The 24,758-nt window shown below is 46.2% G+C and overlaps 3 protein-coding genes across 10 annotated transcripts in view; 1 reads left to right on the forward strand and 2 right to left on the reverse strand.

Annotated features, from left to right (window-relative positions):
* Positions 1-8,173, reverse strand: part of eif4eb (eukaryotic translation initiation factor 4eb) — a 10,244-nt gene extending 2,071 nt beyond the window's left edge. The window contains exons 1-5 of the mRNA XM_055053156.1: positions 8,051-8,173; positions 3,933-4,036; positions 3,212-3,307; positions 3,078-3,141; positions 9-122 (exon numbers count right to left, since the gene is read on the reverse strand). Coding sequence (XP_054909131.1) covers positions 9-122; positions 3,078-3,141; positions 3,212-3,307; positions 3,933-4,036; positions 8,051-8,173 — 501 coding nt within the window. The remainder of the gene's footprint in view (positions 1-8; positions 123-3,077; positions 3,142-3,211; positions 3,308-3,932; positions 4,037-8,050) is intronic.
* On the forward strand, positions 8,083-19,181 carry metap1 (methionyl aminopeptidase 1). 2 transcript variants are annotated; one of them, XM_055053151.1, is made up of 11 exons: positions 8,083-8,288; positions 9,797-9,848; positions 9,930-10,039; positions 12,203-12,263; positions 14,699-14,790; positions 14,857-14,940; positions 15,076-15,214; positions 16,082-16,213; positions 16,286-16,429; positions 18,236-18,301; positions 18,444-19,181. In XM_055053151.1, exons 1-11 carry the CDS (start codon positions 8,172-8,174, stop codon positions 18,608-18,610), a joined length of 1,164 nt encoding a protein of 387 aa, XP_054909126.1. In that variant the 5' UTR covers positions 8,083-8,171; the 3' UTR covers positions 18,611-19,181. The 2 variants fall into 2 exon arrangements, with proteins under 2 accessions (XP_054909126.1, XP_054909127.1); XM_055053152.1 differs by lacking the exons at positions 8,083-8,288; positions 9,797-9,848; positions 9,930-10,039; positions 12,203-12,263 and adding an exon at positions 12,271-12,472.
* Positions 19,182-19,778: 597 nt separating this feature from the next.
* Positions 19,779-24,291, reverse strand: LOC129374636 (alcohol dehydrogenase 1-like). Of its 7 annotated transcripts, none has more exons than XM_055053144.1 (9): positions 23,978-24,291; positions 23,081-23,182; positions 22,853-22,994; positions 22,513-22,600; positions 22,228-22,447; positions 21,373-21,633; positions 21,159-21,291; positions 20,180-20,329; positions 19,779-19,994 (listed from the first exon to the last, which is right to left on the reverse strand). In XM_055053144.1, the coding sequence occupies exons 1-9, from the start codon at positions 23,993-23,995 to the stop codon at positions 19,837-19,839; spliced, it is 1,272 nt and encodes a 423-aa protein (XP_054909119.1). In that variant the 5' UTR covers positions 23,996-24,291; the 3' UTR covers positions 19,779-19,836. The 7 variants fall into 7 exon arrangements, with proteins under 7 accessions (XP_054909119.1, XP_054909121.1, XP_054909118.1 ...); XM_055053146.1 differs by having other exon boundaries at positions 20,191-20,329; positions 21,362-21,694; XM_055053143.1 differs by having other exon boundaries at positions 21,362-21,694.
* Between the last annotated feature and the right edge of the window lie 467 nt (positions 24,292-24,758).

Consider the following 24,758-nt stretch of genomic DNA (forward strand, 5'->3'; position numbering starts at 1 on the left):
CCACCTACGGTCTCCAGCCAGAAGCGGTCCAGGTCTAATCTCCGCTGCTGCTTGGTGAGCGTGATCAGCCAGCGTCCGCCACGCTTGTTCCGCTCGTCCTCCCACATGGGCTCGATGCCGTCCTGCAACAAAACATCAGCATGTTTCTACTCACATCTACAGCTGACAGCGGAGACTCTTCAGCAAAGAGACGTTTTTCAGTTAAACTTTAAAAAATCAGTAAAACTGCTGAGAAAAGCTGCACAGATTTCAATGATCTGAATTCAAACATTCAGATCTCAGCTAAAAACTGGTTTCCTTAATCCACTTTCTGTTTCCAGATTGTCCCAGATTTTAATCTGCCACTGATTATTGTCAGATAAATTAACTAATGGGAAAAATGTCTCGTTATAAGTGAATGGAACTTTTTCATCAATATTTAACAATTATTTACTTAAAACAAGCCTCTGTTTTTGCTGAAAAAATATTTTAAGTTAGTTTTGCCTCATGTAAAATGAACTAAAATATACACACACACATATATAACAAGGTCTGCGTCAGGTGCTGGGGAACCAGAGCACCTTGATGACAAATGGGCTACTGGAACAAGACGGAAATGGGCGAGAGATGAAAACTGTTGGAATGCTACTACTCAAGTAACCCTAGTGAGAGAGGTTACATGCAAAGACTGCCTGCACTAAACAACTAGTAGCTCAGTGTTCCAACAACTGCTATCACAACTTGAGATTGATGAGGAACAACACAAATGCTACGGCAAAAAGGAGGAACCCGGATGTCAGGACTGTGAGGACTTAACTACAAGTTAATAATTAGAGGACTAGTGAGTGTGAGAACCACTGTCCAGGACAAAACAACTAAGATCCATAAATACAAAGCCTCAACAGAAAAAAGGAGGAAAAAGGAGCACGAGAAACTGGAGAAATACCAGGGCCTCAGGGAGGAACTGGAGAGGGCCTGGAAGGTGAAGACCACAGTGGTGCCTGTGGTCATCGGGGCCCTCGGGGCAGTAACCCCCAAACTGGAGCAGTGGCTACAACAGATCCCAGGAACATCAGACATCTCAGTCCAGAAATGTGCAGCAGTCCTTGGCACAGCCAAGATACTGCAGGACCCTCAAGCTCCCAGGCCTCTGGTAGAGGACCATATATAGATCTATGTATATAGATCTATATCTATATAACCTCTGGTAGAGGACCCGAGCTCAGAGGATAAGAACCACCCGCAGTGGGTGAGAAGGGAATTTATTTTATAGATCTATATATCCTCTGGTAGAGGATATATAGATCTATATATAGATCTATATCTATATATCTATATATATATATAGATCTATATCTATATATCTATAGATCTATATATTTATATATATATATAGATCTATATATATATATATATATAGATCTATATATCCTCTGGTAGAGGATATATAGATCTATATATAGATCTATATATCCTCTGGTAGAGGATATATTTATATATATATATAGATCTATATCTATATATCTATAGATCTATATATTTATATATATATATAGATCTATATATATATATATATAGATCTATATATCCTCTGGTAGAGGATATATAGATCTATATCTATATATCTATAGATCTATATATTTATATATATATATAGATCTATATATATATATATAGATCTATATATCCTCTGGTAGAGGATATATAGATCTATATATAGATCTATATCTATATATCTATAGATCTATATATTTATATATATATATAGATCTATATATATATATATAGATCTATATATCCTCTGGTAGAGGATATATAGATATAGATCTATATATAGATCTATATCTATATATCCTCTGGTAGAGGACCCGAGCTCAGAGGATAAGAACCACCCGCAGTGGGTGAGAAGGGAATTTATTTTATAGATCTATATATCCTCTGGTAGAGGATATATAGATCTATATATAGATCTATATATCCTCTACCAGAGGATATATAGATCTATATATAGATCTATATATCCTCTGGTAGAGGATATATAGATCTATATATAGATCTATATCTATATATCTATATATATATATAGATCTATATATCCTCTGGTAGAGGATATATAGATCTATATATAGATCTATATCTATATATCTATATATATATATAGATCTATATCTATATATCTATAGATCTATATATTTATATATATATATAGATCTATATATATATATATATAGATCTATATATCCTCTGGTAGAGGATATATAGATCTATATATAGATCTATATATCCTCTGGTAGAGGATATATAGATCTATATATAGATCTATATCTATATATCTATAGATCTATATATTATATATATATATAGATCTATATATATATAGATATAGATCTATATATCCTCTGGTAGAGGATATATAGATCTATATCTATATATCTATAGATCTATATATTTATATATATATAGATCTATATATATATATATAGATCTATATATCCTCTGGTAGAGGATATATAGATCTATATATAGATCTATATCTATATATCTATAGATCTATATATTTATATATATATATAGATCTATATATATATATATAGATCTATATATCCTCTGGTAGAGGATATATAGATATAGATCTATATATAGATCTATATATTTATATATAGATCTATATCTATATATCCTCTGGTAGAGGACCCGAGCTCAGAGGATAAGAACCACCCGCGGTGGGTGAGAAGGGAATTTTTATATATATATGCATTAGTAATTAGACCACAGTGACTTGGTAATACTCAGTGTTTTTGCAGTGTAGGAAGAAGTAGAAAGCCGTCAAAGCTTTTGCTGAATTTTCAATAATATTTAAATTATTTTAATATGGCTGAAACTTGCATAAATTTTTTTCAAAGTGTAATAGCTGAAATTAAGAAAAGTCATATCACACTTCTAGAGAAGAAGCTGAACACTGATATATGAATGAATTATGACCTGAAAAATCAAGAGAAACAAATGCAGTCAGTGAGAATGCTTCATAATTACTTTCCCTGTCTTTAGTAACTTTGCACCACTGTAGGTTCAGAACGTGATGCGGTGGAGCCACAGACCTTGAACAGGGAGTAGTCGCAGCCGGACATGAGGTTGCTGGACAGCTGGATGTGGTTGTAGAGGCTGAAACACAGAGCAGCCGTTAGCAATCCCTCCATCACCGGAGGAGAAGCTGACATTAATTGCTGCTTACGCCCAAAAATCTTCCACTGTGTCAAACTTGGAGATGAGGCGCAGGTTGGCCTGCCATGTTTTGCTCTTGTCGTTCTTGAAGAACCACAGAGACCATCTGTTTGGAGCAGGAAATAAAAAATAGGGAGAGCTGCTGAATGTGCTGCAGGGTGCTTTGGAGGGAAATTGCTCCGTGAATCATATTTCCACTCTTAGTTGAATAAAATGTGATGCTGCGTCTTCTCTACAGCCCAGACAGCGACAGGCTGAAGAATAAAACTGGAGTCAAAATGAGAGCAGAGCTGAAAGTGAAACGGTCAGATGACGCAAACAAACGGACAGATTAAAGCTGTAATCTGAGCTAATTCCTCCATCTTCACTCTGAAACTGATCCTGAACCAACATCCAACATCCAGATGACTGGCCCTTTAAGACCACGACGAAACACCTGAAAGGTCAGAAGGTCAGATTGATAACTGGAAGCTTTTTAGTTATGGATCAGGTGTCTGGCTGGATGATCAATTGGATGATCTATATTCTGTGAAGTAAACCTTTATTATTATTACTAATAATAATAACTGGACTTGTGGTTGTGAATAAAATCATATCCAAAGGAAATCTGGAATATTTAAACTCAGCTCTTCTTCCCCAGAAGGCAGTTGCTGTTTCTACCTCCTTCCCTGTGGTGACCTTTGAACCCGTGACATCATGGCTGTGAACCTGTGTGACGAGCAGCAGCTGACCTGTTCTGCAGTGGATGTTTGACGTAGGCCTCTGGGCTCACCATCTCCTTCCCAGAATCCTCGGCTCCATCTTCCTCGGCGTGGGGCGGACTCGGATCGGTTTCCTAGGCGGCAGAGGGGCAGAACCAGTAAACGGACTCCATGCAGCTCTACAGCCCCAGCGGCGGATTCCTGTCAGCCATCTTGTTTCTACAGAGAAGCCTTAGTGCTGCAGGATCATGACCTTTGACCTGCTAATTAAGGACTGTAGAGTCTGACATGGACTTCCTGCTCTGAATCTGCTGGAACAACTGAGATGTTTTCGTCTTGGGAATAATTTTCCTCTCTGTTGGACATGACCTTTGACCCTTCCCGGGTTGCAGATATTTAAGACCCGCAGACCACAAAACTAAATCCTGCTTCCTCGGAGGTGATGATCACTTCATCAATGAGTTTGATGAACTGATCAATAGTTTGTTAAAGCAGCTTTTCTATCTGAGCTCCATTTCCGCTATTTTTTCATATCTCTGTACATTAATGCAAATGTTTTAACATGATAAAATCTGTCCTTTTCTATGTAACGGTTTATATTTTATTAAAATGCATTTAAGAACTCAGGTGTCTGTGTGTCACTACAGTGCATTATATTAGCTGTTACAGGTATTTTTATTATGGGATTTGCATAAATATTGGAGACTGAAAGCATGCTGGGTAATAAAAATGTTCAGATTCTGTTTTGTTTCAGAAATCACAGTAGAATTGGTCGTTTTATTTACACTGGAGCTAAAATGCAGACATCAGTTTCTGTTATGTTTCAGGTGTGATTTGATAAACCTGAGGCCAGCTGGATGCATCCTACATGCACACAGGAGCGTTTTCACTTCCTCCCAGCAGCTGCTGCTGGACCTGCAGCCTCAGTCATATTCATGGTGTTTTAAATGTCTTGTAGCCTGTTGATATTTTCTAATTATGCACTTTTTAAACATTTACCTATGGAGTTCCACATTTCAATAAACCTGAATATGTTATTTTTAATAACTGCATAGTTATTAAATATTTTTCTTATGTTGTAAAATTTGCCCTTATTTTTATTGTGAACTGCTTTGTTGTTGACGTCCTACACAAATAACTTACTGTCCCGTCCTTTAGATTTTCCTTTTCTTTAGTGTGAATCTGCATGTTTTCCTTTTAGGGCCCACAGACTTTTTTCATACATGAAAGTTTTGTAAACATTGTATGTATATCTATGTAAAATTCATTGCAGTTCTAGTAAAATATTGTGATTTTTATGGGTATAAATATTTAAGTATTAAAGTTGTATTTAATAGTAATTTACTGAAGGTACAGAACATTTTGGGATGAACATAGAGCTGCAGAAAGGAATCCATTCATCCTGATGTATAGCACTCCCTACTAATGTGCTGCCATTTGCACCAAGAGGCCCACAGGGGGGTGGGGGGGGCATAACACCGAGGGCCCAGGGGAGACTCAGAAATACTCCTGCAATGAAGAGCAATGTCCAATAAACTATTGAGTTGTAAGTGATACAGCAGGAGCAGCAGCAGCAGCAGCAGCAGCAGGAGCAGCAGCAGCCAGCAGCAGCAGGAACAGCAGCAGGAGCAGCAGCAGGAGCAGGAGCTGCAGCAGCAGCAGCAGCAGCAGCAGCAGGAGCTGCAGCAGCAGCAGGAGCAGAGCAGTAGCAGCAGCAGCAGCAGCAGCAGCAGCAGGAACAGCAGCAGCAGCAGCAGGAGCTGCAGCAGCAGCAGCAGCAGCAGCAGCAGCAGCAGCAGCAGCAGCAGCAGCAGCAGCAGCAGTAGCAGCAGCAGCAGCAGCAGCAGTAGCAGCAGCAGCAGCAGCAGCAGTAGCAGCAGCAGTAGCAGCAGCAGCAGCAGCAGCAGTAGCAGCAGCAGCAGCAGCAGCAGGAACAGCAGCAGCAGGAGCAGCAGCAGCAGGAGCTGCAGCAGCAGCAGCAGCAGGAGCAGGAGCAGTAGCAGCAGCAGCAGCAGGAGCAGTAGCAGCAGCAGCAGCAGCAGGAGCAGCAGCAGTAGCAGCAGCAGTAGCAGCAGCAGCAGCAGCAGCAGGAGCAGCAGCAGTAGCAGCAGCAGTAGCAGCAGCAGGAGCAGCAGCAGCAGCAGCAGCAGGAACAGCAGCAGCAGGAGCAGCAGCAGCAGGAGCTGCAGCAGCAGCAGAAGCAGGAGCAGTAGCAGCAGCAGCAGCAGGAGCAGGAGCAGTAGCAGCAGCAGGAACAGCAGCAGCAGGAGCAGCAGCAGCAGGAGCTGCAGCAGCAGCAGAAGCAGGAGCAGTAGCAGCAGCAGCAGCAGGAGCAGTAGCAGCAGCAGTAGCAGCAGCAGGAGCAGCAGCAGCAGCAGCAGCAGGAGCTGCAGCAGCAGAAGCAGGAGCAGTAGCAGCAGCAGCAGGAGCAGCAGCAGTAGCAGCAGCAGTAGCAGCAGCAGCAGCAGCAGCAGGAGCAGCAGCAGTAGCAGCAGCAGTAGCAGCAGCAGGAGCAGCAGCAGCAGCAGCAGCAGGAACAGCAGCAGCAGGAGCAGCAGCAGCAGGAGCTGCAGCAGCAGCAGAAGCAGGAGCAGTAGCAGCAGCAGCAGCAGGAGCAGGAGCAGTAGCAGCAGCAGCAGCAGCAGCAGCAGCAGGAACAGCAGCAGCAGCAGCAGGAGCTGCAGCAGCAGCAGTAGCAGCAGCAGCAGCAGCAGCAGCAGCAGCAGCAGCAGCAGCAGTAGCAGCAGCAGCAGCAGCAGCAGCAGTAGCAGCAGCAGCAGCAGCAGCAGAAGCAGCAGCAGTAGCAGCAGCAGTAGCAGCAGCAGGAGCAGCAGCAGCAGCAGCAGCAGGAACAGCAGCAGCAGGAGCAGCAGCAGCAGGAGCTGCAGCAGCAGCAGCAGCAGGAGCAGGAGCAGTAGCAGCAGCAGCAGCAGGAGCAGTAGCAGCAGCAGCAGCAGCAGCAGGAGCAGCAGCAGTAGCAGCAGCAGTAGCAGCAGCAGCAGCAGCAGCAGGAGCAGCAGCAGTAGCAGCAGCAGTAGCAGCAGCAGGAGCAGCAGCAGCAGCAGCAGCAGGAACAGCAGCAGCAGGAGCAGCAGCAGCAGGAGCTGCAGCAGCAGCAGAAGCAGGAGCAGTAGCAGCAGCAGCAGCAGGAGCAGGAGCAGTAGCAGCAGCAGGAACAGCAGCAGCAGGAGCAGCAGCAGCAGGAGCTGCAGCAGCAGCAGAAGCAGGAGCAGTAGCAGCAGCAGCAGCAGGCAGTAGCAGCAGCAGTAGCAGCAGCAGGAGCAGCAGCAGCAGCAGCAGCAGGAGCTGCAGCAGCAGCAGAAGCAGGAGCAGTAGCAGCAGCAGCAGGAGCAGTAGCAGCAGCAGCAGCAGCAGCAGGAGCAGGAGCAGTAGCAGTAGCAGCAGCAGGAGCAGCAGCAACAGGAGCAGCAGGAGCAGCAGCAGCAGCAGCAGCAGGGAGCAGGAGCAGCAGCAGGAGCAGTAGCAGCAGTAGCAGCAGCAGGAACAGCAGCAGCAGGAGCAGCAGCAGCTGCAGCATCAGCAGCAGCCAGCAGCAGCAGCAGGAACAGCAGCAGCTGCAGCAGGAGCAGCAGGAGCAGCAGCAGCAGCAGCAGCAGAAGCAGCAGCAGCAGGAGCAGCAGCAGCAGCAGCAGGAGCAGCAGGAGCAGCAGCAGCAGGAGCAGCAGCAGCAGGAGCAGCAGCAGCAGCAGCAGCAGCAGCAGCAGGAGCAGCAGCAGCAGGAGCAGCAGCAGCAGCAGCAGCAGGAGCAGGAACAGCAGCAGCAGGAGCAGCAGCAGGCCAGCGGGAACGGTTCCTTCACTTCAAACAGCGACTGTAGCGTTTTGACGGCGTTGGACCAGCGACGTGGCTGAAAGCAACACGTAGATCGGAGCCTGAAGCCCCGGAAGATCCCGTCGCTCTTCGCCGCTCAGTTGGGATCTCCACATTCCTCCTCAACGCCCAGCAGGTCGTGGCACAGAAACAGCTTTAAACTCCCCAAACACCCGCTGTAACCACAGCAACTGCCTTTCCCCAGCGTGGAAACGCTTTTCACGAGTTCAGGTCAGCTCTGGCTCCAATCCGAGCTCTATTTTAGACAGGAAGACCCTCCATATGCTTTGAAATGTTCTTCACAGAGAAGTACTCACCGGTTCGGCGGTAGCCATCTTACAAATCTCTGTTAGGAAAGTGCGCGCTGATTGGTCCGAGCTGTGCCACGTGACTGGGCTGCAGTAGCTCCGCCTCTTTCCCCGTCCTGCAGACGAAGGCATGGCGAGCACGGAGGCCAGAAGGGAGTGCGAGACGGAGGGCTGCAGCAAGGACGCCAAACTCCAGTGTCCCACATGTATCAAGCTCGGTATTCAAGGCTCCTATTTCTGCTCGCAGGTACGGCTGTTTTTCTGCGCTGTGCCCGGCCGGGAACGCGTTCCCGGGGCCACAGACCGGCCCGGCCCGCTGTCACATCGCGAGATGCTAACTCAGCTGTTAGTCCGCTAACGTGTTTTCAGGTCGCTTAAAACTTACTCAGCCAACGTGTGAAGCGTGTTTGACCCGTTTCAGTGTGTAAAGGCTGGACGGTGTCCGCAGTGAGCGGCTGAATGACGCTGGTTTTAAATATTTAAGGCCCGGAGGCGCTCAGCGAGCTAGCTGCTGCAGGGATGCAGGAGCCGACAGGCTCACGTTGCTGACTGCTGCTCTGGGTCTCCACCGGAACCAAACCCCGCACCAAACCCCGCACCAATTTGACACCAGTAGCAAGTGCTCCGTTTGCATTTCGTTTTTAGTAAAGTGGCTGTTTTGCTGTTTTCTGTCTAAATCTCCTTTTTCTTTCATTTTGTCACATTTTTTAAAATAAATGTAAAGATTTTTTTGTTGGGGTTGCACAGTGGTACAGTTGGCAGCTCTGTTGCCTTGCAGTAAGAAGGTTCTTGGTTCGATTCCCGGCCCGGGGTCTTTCTGCACGGAGTCTGCATGTTCTCCCGGTGCGTGCTGGGTTCTCTCCAGGTACTCTGGCTTCCTCCCACAGTCCAAAAACATGACTGTCAGGTTGATTTTTCTTTCCAAATTCTCCCCAGTGTGAGTGTTTGTTTCTATGTTGCCCAGCGACAGACTGGTGACCTGTGACCTGTCCAGGTGTCCCCGCCTCTCGCCTGGAACGCAGCTGGAGAGGCACCAGCACCTCCCGACCCCAATAGGGATAAGGGTGAACAGACAATGGATGGATTTTTGTTGTAGAGGATGTGTTTGCATTAATATGCCTTTAAATTTTATTTTAGTTGAAAATTGTATGAAAATGACAATATTGTTGTTTATTGCAATAATTTCTGGGCCAGTTTATCGTGGATCAAAATCGTATCATCCAAGATTCTTAAGGAGTCGCTGTGGATGGTGATGCTGTGACTCCAGTAGCAGTCAGTCTTCCAGCCAGTCTCTTAGGCCTCTGACTGCAGCCTGTTGCTGTATAGCATTATAATGCTAGCATTATCCAGGCAGCAGTCTCTCAAGTCTCCCATTTTTCTGGTAAAGTCCCGTATTTTACCTCCCGTATTGACATCCTCCTGTAGATATCCTGTGTTGTGCCCACCCCCAGCCCTGCTCTCACGTTAGCTTGTCTCCCTGCTCACATTCACGGTAGTGTTACGTTACTCGTCCCCCCTTATGTCACTGTCGCTAGCGGAGGGGGACAGCGCCGTTTCCCATATTCTCAAGTCCAAAACTTGACAGGTATGAGCAGAGATGATACTGCAGTAATGTGTCCTGGATGGATCAGTTGGTCGCCAGCTCTGCTAATCCACCTCCTTTGCTTTTTAAACTTTAATCCAGACAGAGAGATGCTGGAGTAGGGGATATGATCCTTGCATATTTCAGCCAGTTGCACATGTTTCTCTCTGCAGGAATGTTTCAAGGGGAGCTGGACATCTCACAAGCTTCTCCACAAAAAAGCAAGTATGTTCCCCCGGCTCTGTGTTTCCTGGACTTCCGTTAAAGTCCTGACGAAGTCACCAGAGTCACGTTTTGTTTTTCCAGAGGAAGACAAGCACCAGACTGAAGCTAAGAACTGCGTGGAGAAGGACACCAACACAGATCCCTGGCTGGGATACCGCTACACAGGCAAACTACGGCCACACTACCCACTGGTGAACTCTCCCTCCGTTTCTAATATTCACTCTTTCACAATGCAAACTTCCTCCACTGTGTGGGAAAGTTTGGAAGTCGATTTAGGAATTATCTGTTGGAGGAAAGAAAACTGCCTCCAGTCTTTCTGTTTAACGTTGTCTAAATGATCCGTCCATCCAGTGAAGCTCAGGATTATTAGTTCCCTGATAAAATCACACCAAACTCTTAGTGTTTCCATGTTAATGACTGTAAGGGAACAGGGTTAGTGTGTTTTACGAGCCTCATCTCCAGGCTCAGCCTTCCTTGTTTTGAATTTTTCCTGAAATACATGTTTATAGAAGATAGGATTATAGTTTACGCATTTAAAGCCGGAACAATCACAGCGCTGGCGCCTCGCACGCTGCAGCAGCCGGACGCCTTCAGTTTCCCTCAGCACAGATCACAATTTACTCAAACTGGTGGATGTCGGATCTACAGGCTGTTAGATCTACTGGCTATCAGATCTACAGACTGACAGATCTACTGGCTGACAGATCTACTGGCTATCAGATCTACTGGCTATCAGATCTACAGGCTGTTAGATCTACAGGCTGACAGATCTACAGACTGACAGATCTACAGGCTGACAGATCTACAGACTGACAGATCTACAGGCCGTCAGATCTACAGGCTGTTAGATCTACAGGCTATCAGATCTACTGGCTATCAGATCTACAGGCTGACGTCCAGCACTGTGAGGACTCATGTTTCTGTCCAGAGCTTTTTATCAAGATGAGAGCTCTTTATGAACCGCAGGGATAACTTGTAGTTGGGCTTTCAGAGGAGCGTTGAGCAACATTTATGTTTGTGGACAAAGAATTTTGTTTGGTGTTTTTATGTCAACACGCTGCCCAGCGTGTGGCGCTGTCTTACCAGTGAAGTTCATGTCTGTGCTCCCGGCTGGTCGGAGCGTTAGCGGTTAGCGAACCAGGCTAACCTCAGCATGCAGATTCAGCCGGTGAGGAGCTTTCACGCTCTCCTCCTCGCAGTCATGCACCACGCTGGCTTTATATTTCCTTATTATTTTTAATCTTGTTTTTCCAGTTACATGAAGCATCAAACCAGATCAAACGTTTTGTCCACTTAGACGGAGTCAATGCGCGCAGAGATCAGAGAAACTCCAGCAATTCAATCAGTTTCTGTGACTCTTATTAAAAAGTCAACAGACAGAAATATTAGAGCTGCTAAAGCCACATTAGCAGGTTTAAATGAAATTTCCGTTTCTTGCTCATCTCTGCAGTGAAGCAGATTGAACTCATCCTGCATGGCCGGTCCAAGGCTGCATGAGGCCCGGGGCAGAACCTGACCTGCGGGCCCCTCTTGCTGCTAAACCATCAGAACCTCTAACAGCTTCTGTTGGATTTAATCTGAGAGATTATAGTAGATTAACATAAAAACTATTTTGTTTTTGTGAACAAAGAGATCAAACTCAAAGATTAAATTTACAGCATCAGATTGTTGCTATGGTACAATAATCTAACTTTGAAGATTGTTCTTTGAACTTTTACAAAGTAAACTTGCCAGCTCCTTAAAAGCTGACATGTAAATGTTGATTTAAAATATTTGAATTGATGCTGGAACCATTCGATCAAATTACCACCATTGATCATCTCAATAAATAAATGTTTGTATTATAAATAATGAGGTCATAATATGAGACTAAAGTTGTTGTGTGACATAAATTTGTAATTACATCAGAATAAAGTCACACTTGGATTTGAACTGAACCAGAGTTCAATGGAACCGGTCCCAGAACAGATTACAGGTGGACCAGAGTTCACTTAGCATTCACACTTCTCCAAACAAACAGTCCGTTTCTAGGTAAACGGACCGGAGTGGGGTTGGAGCGGACCGGAGTGGGGTTGGAGCGGAGTGGAGTGGGGTTGGAGCGGAGTGGAGTGGGGTTGGAGCGGACCGGAGTGGGGTTGGAGCGGACCGGAGTGGGGTTGGAGCGGACCGGAGTGGAGTTGGAGCGGACTGGAGTGGGGTTGGAGCGGACCGGAGTGGGGTTGGAGCGGACCGGAGTGGGGTTGGAGCGGACCGGAGTGGGGTTGGAGCGGACCGGAGTGGGGTTGGAGCGGACCGGAGTGGGGTTGGAGCGGACTGGAGTGGGGTCTAACTTTTGTTCTTGGTTCCTCTGCCAGACTCCCATGCGACCGGTTCCTGGTGACATCCAAAGACCCGACTATGCGGATCATCCCAGAGGTAACAGAACCTTTTCATGGTTCCACACAATCAGAACAGGTATCAGGCCAGCGTTCAGCTGTTTGTCACAACAGTGGATTCTTTCTTGGTTGGCGCTGCCTCAGTCCACAGTGGTGATACCTGGTGTTACTGTGGCAGATCAACTGGTTTCCAGTGGATAAGAGCCTGCTGGTCGTCGGTCATCCCATCTGATGTCCTTTCCTCTGAAGGTGACCGTCTGGCTCCAAGTGGACGGTTAAAACCTGCTCTCAGCTGCTCTCAGACTCAAACTGTAACTGGCCCCATTTTTTGATAAGTTGCTAGATTTGTTTCTAGATTAGTTGCTTTTCTGAAAGAAAAAGAAGTTGCTGAGTATAGCAACAAAGTTGCTAAGTTGGCAACAGGGCTTCTGTCATCCGGACCGTACCCAGTCTTGGCCACGCCCCTGTCTTTATTTTGGCTCCGCCCACTTTGGGGGGCCAGGCGCCGAGGGGATTGGCTGCAATTTGTTTGTGTTCAGAACTGAACCAGTTTAACCGATCTGTCCTGGTTCTGGTCAGATACGTGGACCAGATGGAACCCGACAGTTCTTCTGCAGCGTCCTGGGTCCGATTGGTCGGTATCAGAGGGTCGTGTCGTGTCTGGTCCGGTCGAGTCAGCATCAGAGAATTGAGTCCGGTCGGACCCAATCCGGTCGGGTCGGACCCGGTCCGGTCGGATCCGGTCCGGTCGGATCGGGTCCGGTCGGATCGGATCCGGTCCGGTCGGATCGGATCGGGTCCGGTCGGGTCGGATCCGGTCCGGTCCGGTCGGATCGGGTCGGACCCGGTCCGGTCCGGGTTCTCCATCAGGACGGTTAACCCAGCCTCTCCCTGTGGTTTCTGATGGTTTCCAGCTTCATGTTGGGTTTATTTATGGGCCGAGCCGTAGCCATGGCAACCTTTGTACCCACACATCCATCCGTACTCAGGTAGCCATGGTAACCGTCTCCCTTCGGAGCCGGCTGTTTAACGCAGACCGATGTTTCAGAAAGCGCTCTGTTCCTAAGCAACCGCTCAACCTGCAGCGTCCTGCTGGACGTGATCAATGATTAACGAGGCCCGTTTGGGCCAAACGGCCATGTCATCAGAGCAGCTTCAGAGCTGCAGCGGCGGCAGCTTCAGAGCTGCAGCGGCGGCAGCTTCAGAGCTGCAGCGGCAGGAGCCTTTCATGCTGCTTCTGTTTAGGACTGAGGCTGGAAGAGCTGTCAGTACCAGACGCCTGCTTGCTATGAGCTCTTCTTGTGCTGATCCAGCCTGCTGACGCTCGCTTTCTGTTGCCTCTGCATTCATCAGAAGACATATTATTATTTCTCCCTGTAGCCTTACAGAAAACACTCTGCAACAATCTCTGAACTATAAACTGAAACAGTTCTTTTGATTCTTCTGGTTCTCCTGCTTCATATTATATTCATAACATTCTGAATGGCTGGAGATTCTTGAAGGGTTTCAACTCAGTTTCCATGTCTCAGTCTTCCAGAACACAAAACCCGACTTCATTTTCATGACACCTTTCCAGACTTCCTCTCTCTCTTCAGCCACTATCGACCCGGTTCTAATGGAACCAGAACATCTGCTCCACCTGCAGCTGCTGTGGTTCTGACCCAAACCAGCCTGTTCCCCTCCTGGCCTGTGGGGGCGCTGCACCAACAACCACTGCAGGAAACGACACTAAAACCTCTGAAGACACTGAGAGCAACTTCCTGTTTCACCAGATGAACCAAGATGGAGGCGTCAGAGTTTAGTGATTTCTCTTTAGTGTTTGGCTGAAGACCAGGAGCCATTTCTGCTGCTAGCGCTAGGCTAGCATGTTAGCTTTGGCTGTATTTACCCAGAATGCCCTGCGCTGAAGTTGATTTCATGTCTTTGGAGCGCTCTCTGGGCCGCTTGGCGTTCACATTCAAACTGAACCCAGACCTGGAGGGCCTGAGGTCGATAACCTCACCAACCGAACCGGACTTTGACTAGGCAAACTGACTGGAATTGGATTGAAGCGGACCAGAGTTCATCATTCACAGGACCGCGGTCAATGATGAACCCAAAGAAACTGTCAGTTCATCAGGCGAATGTTAAACATTTTAGTCTAATAAACAGATTAAGGTTGAACCTGCAGAGTGTTGCGTTCAGGTTCCTGTAGGAAATCTGCCTGTAGGGATCCTGGCTTTGCTTTCTGGTAGTTCCTGCTTATGCTGTAGTTCATGTAGTTTTGTCTCTAATTATTGATTAACCTCTAAGCTTGCAGGAGTCAGACGCCACAGAAGGTAAAACTCAGAAGAGATTTTATTGTAATCTCTATTTACAGTGTAAATGATGAGTCCTTATGAAAGCCCTGCTGTGTGTCAGTGAGGACGGCCAGCAGCTGCTCTTAGAGGTCGTCCACAGGTCATGTGACTGATGGTGGTTGTCTCCGTTCAACAGGGATGTCCGAGTCTGAACAGTTCCTGAAGGGGACGTCTCAAATCAAGATCCTGTCTGCTGAGGACATTGAAGGCATGAGAGTGGTGTGCAAGGTAACTCTGCTGACCTCTGACCTCTCAATGTGTGAAGCTGTGCTCTGACCCCTGACCTCTGTTCAGCTGGCGCGGGAAGTCTTGGACATTGCTGCCATGATGGTGAAGCCTGGCGTCACGACAGAGGAGATCGACCACGCCGTTCATCTGGTATGGCAGCAGAAACACGCAGAGCAGAACGATTTCCCTCTGCTGAGTCCCTGAGAGACACATGGAAAACTATCAGCTGCTGGTTCTGCTGGTTCTGGGTCTGCGCCCACCAGCTGCTGGTTCTGTGTGTTCCAGGCCTGTGTGGCGAGGAAGTGCTACCCGTCTCCTCTCAACTACTACAACTTCCCCAAGTCCTGCTGCACGTCTGTCAACGAGGTGATCTGCCACGGCATCCCGGATCGGAGAGCTCTGCAGGACGGAGACATCCTCAATGGTGTGCTGGGCGGGGTGGGGGCGGGGGGCCGGCGGGGGGGTTATTAAGGGTATTAATGATGAAGGGTTTCACTCTGATGATGAATGTTTTATCCAGTTTTGGCCTCTTTCTGCAGCCGCTTGGCTCCCGCCGCTCTGCTCTGACAAGACGGATCGTTTCATGATCCCTCCTTTCTGCTAAACTCCAGTCTGGAGCTGCAGCTTCTGATGATTGATCGGATAAAACATTTCCACATTCTGCAGATTTTTAATTTTAACTTTACTCTTGAGCCTTTTCTTATACATAACAAATATATTATTCAGCCTGGCCAGTTCTTCACCAATATCAGCAAATGACTGCATTTTTTCCCACCAATGATTAATTCAGAGTTTATTGCAAAAGTGTTTGCACTAAACAAACACTTTGTTTATTCAACCCAAAGTGAAGTGACTTCAACCCGAATCACTTCACTTTGGGTTGAAGTGATTCCAACTCCCACCTGCAGGTGGCAGTATTTACGACTGCCGTCTCAGCCTGACTTCAAGTGACAAGTTACAAAATTAACATTTAGTGAAAATGTAGAACCACAAAATCAGTGAGCTTGACTGGAAAAAATCACAACAATCGCAAAGTCCAGGAGGAACTGATTAAAAGATGTGAATGAACAAATAATTCCTTTTTTACATGAGAAATAAACATTTTATAACATCATTCCTTTAGAAAACGCTTCATAATTTGTTGCAAAGCATGCTGGTTATGTTTTTACAGTCTGTATCCTCCACTTAACAATCCATTGATAACTAAATTAGTGGACACTCATACCTGTAATTGATTGATCTGGTTAATTGTTTTTGCCCTCGTTGAGTCGGACATGTTTGTCTTCTGCAGTGGACATCACTGTCTACCATAACGGTTTTCATGGCGACCTGAACGAGACCTTCTTCGTGGGCGAGGTGGAGGAAGGAGCCAAGAGGCTGGTGCAGACGACGTACGAATGCCTGATGCAAGCCATCGACTCGGGTATGAAGGTGCGCCGGCGCCGTGTGTTTGGTGTCTGATGGTGTCTGACCCCAGTGTCGCCCCCACCCACAGTGAAGCCCGGGGTGCGCTACCGGGAGCTGGGGAACATCATCCAGAAGCACGCTCAGGCCAACGGCTTCTCCGTGGTGCGCAGCTACTGCGGCCACGGCATCCACCGGCTTTTCCACACGGCGCCCAACGTCCCACATTACGCCAGTGAGTCGCAGCGCGAAGCTACGGCAGGCCAGTTTAACATAAAATCACCACATTCCACAGATCTAAAAGTGAATTTTACCACATGCATTTTAATCAAAACATATTGACAAAATATGCAACATCTTCAGTTCAGAAACTTCTTGTGAGAAAACTAAAATCTTCAACGCTTTAAAGTCCCAGCCATGATTATTTTATATAGAAATCAAGAATGTGATGCCACTGAGCTGTCCGATCAGTTGCTGCACAATTTTGGGTTTTCTGCATAAAATTGCCTAAAAATGTCTCCATATACACAAGTTAGACTGCTCCAGAAATCTGAATGTTTTCTGTCCTGTTTATCATGAAACTGAAGTAAAAAACATGGTGGATACAAGAAGAGTGCTTTTATGGTGCTTCGCTCTTCCTATCACTAGTTTCACTCTCAAGATTTTAAATTCTGCTTCCTCGAGCTGAAAAAGACTAAATTGTTTAGCCAGAATATAATTAAAGATATCTTAAAGAGCCAGTATTGTGTAAAATCAACTTTTTGATCTTTCCATCATTTTTTAAATGTTTTTCCCTCATCAAAAACAAACCTGCAGTGTTTCTTTGATTCTTTCATGTTTGACAAATACTTTTGTTTACATGGCAACCATTCAGCTGTGAAAAACACCTGGGTGGACCTAGCCCCGCCCTCGAGGCGCAGCTCCTCCCCTGCTCAGCTCCTGCAGATTAGCCAAAAGCAATTAGCAAACAGCTAGTGGAGCTGCTGAGCTCATTATGGGAGCTGCTGCTCAGAGCTTTAAAGGGTTGATAGAAAAGCCACGTTGGGACTTCCTGGAGGCGGAGCTTCAGGAAGAGCAGGAGCTTTAAAGAGACAGAGCATAGGCGAAATTCTGGAGGGGTCGGGAGTCCGAACCCCCCAATCTCAGAAAAGTCTAGAATTGAATTGTTAGCAAAGCCGCTTTCATAGACTAATTTTTTTTTTGTCAAAGGCAGCAAGCATCTCATTCATATTTAGCTTTTTAACTTTTTGTTCATTATTAGAGTTTGAAACTGGATGGAGGAGCAAGTGTCTTTATTTCTCTCTGTCTTCAATGTAGAGCCTTTAAAACCACTAAATAAAATCTGAATATTTTTCTATATAAACCCTGGTGCTTAAATGTTGCGTTAAAGTTAGGATTCCCCCCAGATATTCATTTGTTGTTTCTCTGTCACTCAGGACATGAGAAAACTAAAAAAGGCTTTAAAAAAGCAACTTTACAAGTTATAATTTAAATAGCCCACAAATTGTATTATGAGCCATTTCAATAAATCATTGTTGATGAGGAATTGTTCCTCTTTAAAGCTTTTTTATTTAGAACCTTAAGTTTTTGTGAAGTTGTGTCAGAGAGTAGATCAGTCAGACTGAACAAAACTCGTATAGAAGCGTCATTTGAGTTTTAGTTTTATTTCTCAATAATTTGCTTACTGAGAAAAACATGTTTGATGTGCATTATTAGTCATTTTTGGTCTTGCAGCTTGAATGTGGTTTAAAAACCTTTTAAATAATGAGATGGGATTACAGAGGCCCAATTTAAAGTGCCAAATAGGAGGTAACATTTATTTGAATTTATGTTCGATATTTACATAATTTCTATAATAACTGAGAGTAACATTGTTATTGACTGTTCTTTAAAATGGAAAACTCGTATTATTGCCTCTTTAATGAACTAACATGTTTGATTTCTGGAATGTATGATGAAGTTGATTTTACGCTATAACGGCTTGCCATATGAATCTGGTCAGGACTCTTTCCATCACCCTCATTTCTGTTTTTGTCCCTAGAAAACAAAGCGGTTGGGGTCATGAAGCCGGGTCACGTGTTCACCATCGAGCCAATGATCTGCGAGGGTGAGTGACGCAGCGGGTTGCCTGCAGGACGCCGGTCCGGCTCTGGCTAACACCCGCTGTGTGTGTGTGTGTGTGTGTGTGTGTGTGTGTGTGTGTGTGTGTGTGTGTGTGTGTGTGTGTGTGTGTGTGTGTGTGTGTCTAGGCGGCTGGCAGGACGAGACGTGGCCGGACGGCTGGACGGCGGTGACCCGGGACGGGAAGCGGTCGGCCCAGTTCGAACACACCCTGCTGGTGACGGAGACGGGGTGCGAGGTTCTGACGCGCCGCCTGGAGGACAACGGCCAGGCTCATTTCCTGGCCCAGATGTAGGCGCCGCCGGAACCGGCGCCCAGGACTGGACCCGACCAGACGCCCACAAACTCCTCACAGCTCAAAGGAAACTCTGAATTAAAATGGGTTCCTCAGATGAAGTGGAAGTTCTGGAATGTGTCTGTAAAGTTTTCTCAGTTTGGTCCGAGTCGTCTGGAGGAAGCAGATATTTCTAAAGTTCACCCACACTTTGCCAGAACCTTCCTTGAGGTTCTTCTCCAGGTAGAAAACATTCCTGGAAAGTTCTGGAAAAGTCCCAAAATAATGAGTTTAGGTTTGGAGAGTCAGCGGAGTTTAAATCTTTATTTCCAGAGCAGAATGCGGCGCAGAGCTGCAGCTTTAACTCACACCATCATCAAACGGCCATCCTGAGATAGCTTAGCTTACGATGCAGCTGCAGCATGACGGAGGTTCTGGTACCGTGAGCTCCGGTGTAGCAAAACGAGCCTTAACGTGTGGATGTGTGACCTCTGACCTGCTCGTCTCACCTTCATCCTGCGTCACCTGGACGCCGTCGTTGTTTCTCTGCACTCTTTGTACTTCTGATGGAGTAATAAATGACTCTTCTGTAGCTCCGTGTGGCTCGGTTTGTGGACCGGCGGCCCGAATCGGACCGGACCGGTCCGGCGGCCCAAATCGGACCGGACCGGTCCGGCAGTCCGAACCGGACCGGTCCGGAGGTGACGTTCCAGGAAAAATAACCAGGATTTATTATCAGCTTCTAACTTTCCCAACTTATTTGATTATACCGTATGACATGTTTTTTTTAATACGGAGAACCAATCCTGTCAAAATTGGCAAACAATAGAAATAAATTATTATACAGGTTGACAAATGTATCATTTTCAACAGTATTAAATTATCACTACTACTCAGTTTTACACTTTATTTCCAATATTGTTTTATCAATTGGCTTTCTTGATTTATTTTCCTTAATATTCTGTTTTCATTTTTTTACATTGATTTTTTTGTCTGTTTATTCAGATTTTGTGTTTTCAATCCAGTCAGCTTCTTCTATTGGTCAGCATCGATAGTCAAGCTCATAGTAGAATTTGTTTTTTGATGCAGTATTTTGCATATTACTTTAAAAAGCCTTTTATTTTTATTGCCAATTGTGACAGGATCAGTCCTCCATAGCTGTAAGAATGAATTCCAACCCAAACATATAAATGCTTTATATTTTTAATGTGTAATCATTCTCTGGAGAATGGTTCATTTCAGGTGAATTATTGATGATTAAAGTCTAGATGGATTTTCTGGTAGAATTGTTTCTTCTGAGACGTTTCCTCCATATCAGCTCCAACTGTGTCAAACTGGAAAACGGTGCCGGTTTCCTCTGGCTGGATGGTGTCGTTTAGTCTTGGTGCATGTTTCCTGTCTGACCCTGGAACAGACGATGTCTGTCAGACCGTCACGTTTCAGCAGACGGATAAAAACCCAGAATAAAACCAAACATCAGAACCGGCTCCGGTTCTACTCAGGAGAAACCTTCATGACGACCCGGACGCTGTGGAGCAAACACAGGAATGACTGAGCATCTGCTGCCGTGTGAGCATGTTGGTGACGAACCGGGTCGGTACCATTGGGAGTTCCTCATCAGCTCGATGGCGTCGTTGACCTGGTCCAGCGCCATGTTGTGGGTGATGAACTCGTCCAGCTTCACCTTCTTCTCCAGGTAGGCTCTCACCATCCCTGCCACGCCGTCTTTAGCTTTAAACCCTGAGGCACAGAATCCGGTCCAAATGGATCAGAACCACACAAGGCAACAGGATTTATACATCAGCTTTCAGCCAGAGGTGGTTCCAGGTGTGATTAGAAAGAAGTTAAAACATGATAAAAGAAAACACATCAAACAGATTCAATTTAATCAAATTTTTAAAGTGCAAAGAAATGTTTTCTGCTTTAATGAACTCATGGGTCCAGAGATCATCCACCGACAGAACGGGAGGATCAGCCACGATGTCTGCATCAGAACTGAAGCTGCTTCGGTTTCATTCTGCTGCTCTAAAAGCTCTCAGTGGTTCATGGAGGAAAATCAGTGAGTTCTTCATAAACCTTTAATATAACGTTAAATGCTCTGAGCAGCAGGAACCAGAAGGATGTCAGATCTGGACTCAGTCTGCTCTTTGTTTTGGTCAGGACTCATTCTGCAGAACATGAAGGTGTTTTATTGTTTTGTTTGGGTTTTTGCTAATCCAGTAAAAATCATTGAATGTATTAAAACCAAAGCTATGAAGTAAATGTTCAGAATGTTGTTGGGACATGAGTCCATCTTTTGTCTCTGATCAGTTTGATGTGGTTGTGAAGGATCAGGTCAGGATGCTGATCCCACAGATCCATGGCCTAGTCAAAGCATTTTGAACCAACAGGCTGAAGGTGATCCATCATTTTTAACCGCAGCTCTTTTGGCACAAAAGCTGAAACTTCAGGTTTACCTTTACTCAGCTGGAGAACATTGTGGCCCAAGCAGATAATAATGTGCTCATTTGAAGCTGACTGTAATCAGCTGCATCAGCAGAACCGGAACTGCAGCAGAGCGGCAGCTCACCTCCAAACATGGAGCCCTTCCAGGTCCGGCCGCAGATCAGGTGGCGCGGCCGGATGGTGATGTCGAACATGTCGGTCCAGCCGACCACCACGCTGACCCCCCAGGCCTCCATGCTGGCCTCCAAGGCGCTGCGCTGGAGAACCGGGGGACACGGTCAGCGGCCCGGTTCCGCTCCGCAGACCAACAGAGCATCGGTCCCTCACCATGACCTCACCATGACCTCCACGTTCCCCACGCACTCCAGGGAGAAGTCCACCCCTCCCCCGGTCATCCCACAGATCACCTCCTGGATGGGCCGGTTCTGGTCGTTGGGGTTCAGGAAGTCGGTGGCGCCCAACTCTCTGGCCTTGTCCGCTTTGTCCGGGTTGACGTCGACAGCGATGATCCTTTTGGCTCCTGCCGCCCTGCAGCCCATGACTGCAGCCAGGCCCACGGCTCCCAGGCCGAACACGGCGCAGCTGGAGCCCGCCTCCACCTGGACACACCAGAACCTCTGAGACCCGGAACACAGTAATCCCAACCTCTGCAACCTGGGACTGGATTAAACACACAGCCTGTTGTTGGACAAGCAGTCATTAAAATTGAACGTGTTAGCTTAGCCCGATGCTAAGTAATATTTTAGCAGATGCTAATAGCAACACATTAGCTTAAGCTAATGGTAAAGTTCTGTACCAGCGTGTTATTAGCTTAAGCAAACATAAGGTATATGCTAACAGTGTTGAGTCGAAGCTGAAGCTGCAGGTTCATCATCACCTGCTGTGTAAAGGCTTGACTCATTTCAAAGTAAAAGCATGAGACTGTTGGGTGTTCCAGTTTAACTCTTTAAGACCAGATGAAACAAAGTTTTATTTTTCAATGAATAAAACTTTTTAACTAATGTTGAACTTTATTTAAACGAAAGTTTAAAACACAGCTGAAGTAATTAGACTGGATCTGGAAAGTGTAATTTATTGGAAGATAAGAGGTGTTAGGGGTTAGGGGTTAGGGTTAGGGTTAGGGTTAGGGTTAGGGTTGAACTTTCTGTGCGCTGATAGTGGCCTAGTTGAAGCGCGGGCCTCGGCTCTCCCACCTTGGCGGTGTTCACCGCGGCGCCGTAGCCGGTGCAGATCCCGCAGCCCAGCAGGCAGACCTTGTCCAGAGGAGCCGCGGGGTCGATCCGGGTCACAGCAATCTGGTTGACCACGGTGTACTCAGAGAAGGTGCTGGTTCCCATGAGCTGGTGGACTCTCTTCCCCTTGCAGGTGAACCTGGATTCCACTCCAGCCATAATTTCTTGGCGAATTCTGGTCCTGGTCAGGATAGCTTGAGGTCAAACACTGTTTGTTCTGGAAAAGGTTGAGGACGAGGAGCTCACCATGCTCTCTCACACTGGTTGGTCCTCGGACTCTGACAGAACCGACATTCCTTACACTGGCAGAGGAACAGAGGAATCACCTTGTCTCCTAGGAGACCAAAAGGAGACAGTAAATATTAACTTTGAAGTTTAGGTACAAGCTAAACATGATATAGTAATGAATGATTGACGAGACGATCTAAAGCACCCAATTGTTTCATGTTAATTTATGGCTGTAAGTTTTGACTGCATCTCCTGGAAGGTTTTGGGCAGAAAGCCGCCGGTTCTCCAGGAGATGCTGCTGGTCGGTCAGCTTCAGAACCTCAGCTTCCTGTCCGGCATGTGGACGGCTCGGACTGACCGGGCTGAAACTCTGTGACTCCAGGTCCGACGCTCTCCACGACGCCGGCGCCCTCGTGGCCCAGGACCGTGGGAAAGCCGTCTGCGGCCTTGCTCTCCAGCAGGTGGTACAGGTCCGAGTGGCACAGCGAGGTCGCCACGATCTGCGCCAGGAAGTAACCATGACAGCGGCCATGTCAGGGGGCTCGAGCCTTACAAAGACCTGGTGACAGGAAGAGGCGTCTCCCACCTTGATGCGGACCTCACCGGCCTCAGGAGGAGCCACCTCGATCTCCTCGATGGCGGCCGGCGTGTCGGGCGCCCAGCACACCGCCGCCCTGCATCTGATGACCTGAGCCCAGCAGAAACGCTGCCGCTCAAAACGTCTTCATTATTTAGATCCAACTTATCAGACTCCACTCACTGAAATCTTATCAGTCAGTCGAGTTTAAAGAAGTTAGATGTAAATAATCCCATGAAGGGGACAAAGGTCATTTCATATTGGACAGTCATGCTTCACTTATAAAAGTGTGAAACGTTATGAGGCGGTAAAAACCGACCAAGAGGAAAAAGCTCAGAACATTTTGTAACAGACTGAACATCAAAATGATTATTTTTACATTAATGTCAGATTTATGAGCTTTTTTCTTTCCCAAATCTTCTGTTGGCAAACATTCATTTAATTAAGCTTTTAATAACCTAGTCGGCACATTATTTAAACATTTCCTACCTGGTAGAAACAGAAACATTTTTATTGTATATTTGGATCATTAATGTTTCCTGCATGCTTGTTGATGACATACTGGATAATAATTGCTATGCTAATGCTATTCAGAAAGGAAAACTTAAAACCTGCAGAGTTTGACTGACTGGCAGAAACTTTCAGTTTGACCTCATTTTAAAGCGGATTAAAGGTTGGTAGAAATGGTGCGGACTGGCCCTTTAGCCACCGAATCAAAGCTGCTTCCTTTGCATCATGATCACATTCAGTCCTGCCACTTTGGATGGATTTACAGAAACAAACCGCCGGGTCAGACAGAACTTCTGGGTCAGAAAGCTTGTCAAAAATGAAATCATGAAAATCCAAATGAAACGCTTGTTATTCGTTATACGGACCGTCCACGGCGTGGTGTGTGGTTCCTCTCACCTGCCCAGCTGTGGACATTTTTCCTGCAGAGATGATCGATCGATCGATTGATCGACTAATCGATCCCAACCCAGACGTTCAGCAGTGAAGGAAAAGAAGACGATCCGAACAACCTGGAACAAGCAGGACTTTAACCTGCAGCTGCTGTCAGGCGGGTCCAATCGGGTCCAATCGGGTCGTGCTCTGAGCCACTGCAGTAAACAGTGTCTCACCGGCTGGTTCGGTTCTGTGGTACCATCGCAGTACCATCTGATTATTGGATCCTTCATTTCATTTGATCTGCTGATGTTTATTTTGTCATTTCAAGATTTATTGTTATGAAACAATAAATGAGTTTTTAGCTTCATCCTCTGACCAGCAGGATAAAGTTTCCATTATCAGGTTTGAGGAGATGAACTTTGGCTTCAGAGAGCAAAACGTTGTAAATGATTTATTTCTGAACAGGTGAAAGTTTCTCTGCTTTCTGATGGCGCTGGGCCGGCCCAAGGTACAAGCAAACTGTGTGACTGCTGCGGAGAAACTGGCTGGAAAAACTTGACAGCTGGAAAATCATCTGCATATATTTCTGATTTAAAGATAATTTAGACATTTCTGCAGCTCTTGCTGCACATTAAAGTATTACTGAGTATTTGGAAAAATATGACAATTAAGTGATAATTTTACTAAAATAATAGTCATACAAAGAAAAAATACAATCTGGTTGTAATGAGTAAAAACAGAGATAAAAAGACAAAATACAGTTTTATGACAGAAAGTCCAAATGATGAAAATAAAGCTGTAA

The sequence above is a fragment of the Poeciliopsis prolifica genome, unplaced genomic scaffold, assembly GCF_027474105.1.
Source record: "Poeciliopsis prolifica strain line A6 unplaced genomic scaffold, Auburn_PproV2 SCAFFOLD037, whole genome shotgun sequence".
Classification (NCBI taxonomy): Eukaryota; Metazoa; Chordata; class Actinopteri; order Cyprinodontiformes; family Poeciliidae; genus Poeciliopsis; species Poeciliopsis prolifica.

What these genes read in the sequence shown, in the direction of transcription:
- metap1 (XM_055053151.1), top strand. Translation starts at nt 8,172, where the DNA reads ATGGCGAGCACGGAGGCCAGAAGGGAGTGCGAGACGGAGGGCTGCAGC. An exon ending in GGACGGAGACATCCTCAATG is followed by an intron (nt 15,215 to 16,081) that starts GTGTGCTGGGCG and finishes TGTCTTCTGCAG; the next exon opens with TGGACATCACTGTCTACCAT. An exon ending in CGAGCCAATGATCTGCGAGG is followed by an intron (nt 18,302 to 18,443) that starts GTGAGTGACGCA and finishes GTGTGTGTCTAG; the next exon opens with GCGGCTGGCAGGACGAGACG.
- LOC129374636 (XM_055053143.1), bottom strand. An exon ending in GAAGGGCTCCATGTTTGGAG is followed by an intron (nt 20,330 to 21,158) that starts GTGAGCTGCCGC and finishes TCTGTGCCTCAG; the next exon opens with GGTTTAAAGCTAAAGACGGC. An exon ending in CTCCCAATGGTACCGACCCG is followed by an intron (nt 19,995 to 20,179) that starts GTTCGTCACCAA and finishes CGTCTGTTCCAG; the next exon opens with GGTCAGACAGGAAACATGCA.